At 36.0% G+C, this 3,958-nt stretch overlaps 1 protein-coding gene across 3 annotated transcripts in view; it reads right to left on the minus strand.

Annotated features, from left to right (window-relative positions):
- Positions 1–3,958, minus strand: part of LOC110027232 — a 24,578-nt gene that overhangs the window by 13,499 nt on the left and 7,121 nt on the right. For 2 of the 3 annotated variants that reach the window (XM_020728570.1, XM_020728569.1), the window contains one exon: positions 2,134–2,843. In XM_020728570.1, the coding sequence (XP_020584229.1) occupies positions 2,134–2,843 (710 nt within the window). Of the gene's footprint in view, positions 1–1,830; positions 2,844–3,958 lie in introns of those variants that run through there. The other variant, XM_020728571.1, reaches the window with a different exon arrangement.

A 3,958-nucleotide genomic window follows, 5' to 3' on the forward strand; every position in this document is an offset into this window, starting at 1 on the left:
TTTAGGCTATTTGCACAGTCTGACGTTGTGCAAACATAAGTCCTAAGTCTTAAATAATTTGCAGGATTGAAATATCAAATAATCATCACTTCAAAGACATAAAGCCGAACATCAGGATAGTTGGGACATCTCCGGGGTTTCTCCTGGATCTGTGATGTCCCCTACTTTTCTTCCCTTTGGATTCCTTAAATAATTGTTCCTATTTTGAGTCATTTCCATTTGATTTTCCCATGTCCAATCGTGAAAACCTAAACTTTGAAATCTTGAAAGCAAAACCACCTGATCTTAATCGAGAGTTATCTTAAGTGATTTCGATCATTTAAGATGTAATTAACTATAGGGGCTTGCCTCTATAGGGAACCAGGAACCCAGATAAAATAAACCCTATCTAATTTTTATGTTAGATAGGGGAACTTGTTGGCCTTTTTATAAAATATTTCGCAGATCAAAACGGATGTCACAAATTGTTTAGTCTGGATGATTAAATCCCTATTACAAGTAATATATTTATTCTTCGGGATAAATGTATTGCTTGTAGTATTGTATTAAATCATCTAAACTATTAAAAATGTGAGACTCGTTTGGTCTCACTTATTTTAAAAATTAAAAAACGTTACTTCTTTAAAAAAAATTATATTTATATTATTTTCAAAATCACAAAATCATCACCGTTTCCAAACTACGAAAGTGAAGTTGAACAATAAAACGGCCGACAAGCTGATAGGGTGTTTTCTTGTTAATAGTTTTGTATGGTAGGAAGTTGATAAGATATGTTGTTGTTAGGATTGTCGGGACCCAGAAAGAGAGTAGAAGATGATCTGTTGAAAATATTGTGCGTGTGGTTTCTAGTAGGTGACGATGTTTGAGTTCGGCGACACCATTATGTTTAGATGTGTAGGGACACGTCTTTGATGGGTGATTCCCTAGTTCCCTAGTTTATGTCAAAACACAATTACACACATAACTTGGTGGGAGTATCCATGTTTGATGTGAGTAGGTGAGAATGGAGAATAACTGATATAAGATCAGTAGAGGGAAAAGAAAAGAGAGAGAGTGTGGGATGAAGTAGTGCCTTTAGGTTTGAGTCTCTAACACCAATTTAAATTTATGTAGACAGCAGCTGTAAAGAGTATATGTATATATCTCTTCGTTTGCAATACAAGAAGATATTTATTGAGCTATAGTACTTGATGAACGGCTGATGTTGATTCGGTTTGTTAAGCTGTACAATCAGGATTTGTTCTTTGCTCATGGGCTGTTTGGGGGCATATCTATCTTTATTATTGACATAATTATAATAAGAAACCATCGTTTTTGTTCAGCAGTAAGAAAATTTTCTAGATCCACATCTACATGCATTTTTTGTATCTTTTTTAATATATATTTAATTACAAATATTGACATTTCATAACTTCACATTACAGATCACTGTTGCAATTCTGTTTGTCAATGATTTTTGTGCTGTTTTCTATACATTTTTATGGTGAGGGGTTTCTTATAATCACATTTCTCAAAATAATAATATAACGGAATTCAAAATGCAAGAAAATAGGAAACTTCAGAGAGAAATTATTTTGATTTCACTCTTTTTCTTTGTGTGAAAAGAAAATAATTATATAATCATATTTAGAATCCATGTTAACTTTTAATTGCATCCCACTAAATGATTTAATTCACCTAGCTTCATTTTCTCAAACACTTTTCTATCTTAAAGCAACCAAATCAGCCAAAATTTGCACTTAAAAAATAAACATTCCATTATGTTTATATAGCTTAATCACATAAAACCACATAGCTAAAAAAAAAATGGCTATAAACTTGGTTGTCAAGAACCAATACACCTAATGATTATATGTTGAGTTTGAGTACATGCTTTAGTTATCCGAAAGTCCTAAATCAACATTTTGAATATTGAAAATGGAACTAAAATCTACAAAAACATTTATTACACTATACACAATATGTAAAAAAATCTACAAAACATTGTACACTCAATGTTAAGCAGTTCACCAATTCGGAAGTCTCCATCTCCTATGCCAGAAAATGGAGACCTTAGACCAAACTGGAAACCCAAAATTGTATTCTAATGGTTCATCAACCACTCCACCTACTGTCAGAGGCAACCAAACATACCTGGAATCTCTCAGCTCCGATGGATTCCACCGATCCGCCATGAAAATGAACACCCCCGGCAGCCCCGAAATCGGAACGATGAAAGTGCTCTGTGAAAAGAAAGTGGTCAGTTCGAATATCTTGTTCCCGCCGACACAAGGGTTACCAATCGTCTCCCACATCCCCATCATCGCCTCTGCCGCATGCGCCATTGCCCTGTTCGGCGCCCACCCCGTGCACCCTGAAGTTATCATATAGTATGTTCCTTTATGTTTGAATATGGCCGGAGCCTCCCTATGCTGACCGATGAGAATCTTTTGCATCTGATCGGTGACGTCCAGGTAGTCGTCGGTCAGCAGACTGACATGGAGTTCGCTGTTCTCCTCCGACGAGTAGACGAGGTATGCCTTCCTATCATCATCTTTGAAGATAGTCATGTCGCGACTATCACAATTATGAGGTTGTTTACTGCGGAGATACTTAAAAGGGCCTAATGGCGAATCGCTCACGGCGACACCGACAGAAGCTTTTGTGTAATTGGCGTCATCAATGTGCATCCACATAACGTAGTTGCCGGTGTTGTCATTATAGATGACTTTGGGCCTCTCGAGCACCTTCGAGCGGTGAAGATCATGGGTGGCGTTGGATTCATCTCCGGGAAGGACGACACCCTCATTTTTCCATGTCCATAAGTCCTTAGAAGAGTAGCAGCTAACCCCAATAATGTCAACCTGATAAAAGAAAAAGAACACAAAGGGGATTGAGAGGAAATCATTTTCGTGAACTCTAATGTCACTCCAAATGTAATGTTTAGATATGCTTCAAAAAGATATTTTAACATGTACAAATTTATGACAGGATTGCCTGTAAAATATTCTTCATTGTTCAAGTTCAAAGGCTCATATCTATCTCAAATTGAGAATCTTAGCATTTTTTTAAAGCATAAATCATAACTAGAAAATGATATGAGTACTTACCAACAATTGCCAAAAAAAAAAAAAGCATTAAGACAAGATAAAGATATCGCTATAGAAAAATATGAAAGTCCTCTGGATCATAAAAATAATTAAAAAAAAATTACTCATTAAAACGTCTTGCTTGAAGCATCTTAAATGAAGGATAATGATGATAACTTTCTTCAGGATTCTTGTCACATCTCCCAAATAAAATTTGAAGCGTTTTATCTACTAAAATTTAAATCAATAAAGGCATTCGTAGTGCGCCATTCAGAACCAAAGGAAGCAATCAAGCATAACATCAAAGTGGGAAACCAAAAATCTACAAGAAGCAAGTAAAAAGCAGAAGAAGATAGTGAGACCCACCAAAGCTGCAGGATGAATTGAGTCAGAGCACCTTAATCAGGTGCAAGGAAAATGTGACGTGCCACAAGCACATGCAAAGCCAAGTAACCAAGACATTAGGGTGAGGCCAAGGGATGCATGCCACACGCGAATGCAAGATTGAGCTACAAATTTGTACGTGATGTGTTATATGAATTCAAGATGCAGGCTATGGGAGCCGGTCCTCAAGAGGAAGGCTGCTGCTCATGCTTCTCCTTCCTTTCCTTTCCTCCTTTTCCCTCTTTCATTTTCTCATCTTTCCTTCCTAGCACTTGCCAATTCTGAATTTCTACTATTTTTATTAGTTTTTGCCTATTCTGACTTCTTCCTATTATAAACATTGCCTAAATTATGAATTCTTATTATTTTTATTCTCTTCTCTATTTTAAAACATTGTCTATTTTAAATCCTACTCTATTATATTATATTTCTAAATTAAAAGCATTGCCTAATATAAGTCCTAAACCCTCTTATATAAAAGGGTTGTTTTGCTTGGGGGGGGGGGG

This window comes from Phalaenopsis equestris, unplaced genomic scaffold, assembly GCF_001263595.1.
Source record: "Phalaenopsis equestris unplaced genomic scaffold, ASM126359v1 Scaffold000421, whole genome shotgun sequence".
Taxonomy (NCBI): Eukaryota; Viridiplantae; Streptophyta; class Magnoliopsida; order Asparagales; family Orchidaceae; genus Phalaenopsis; species Phalaenopsis equestris.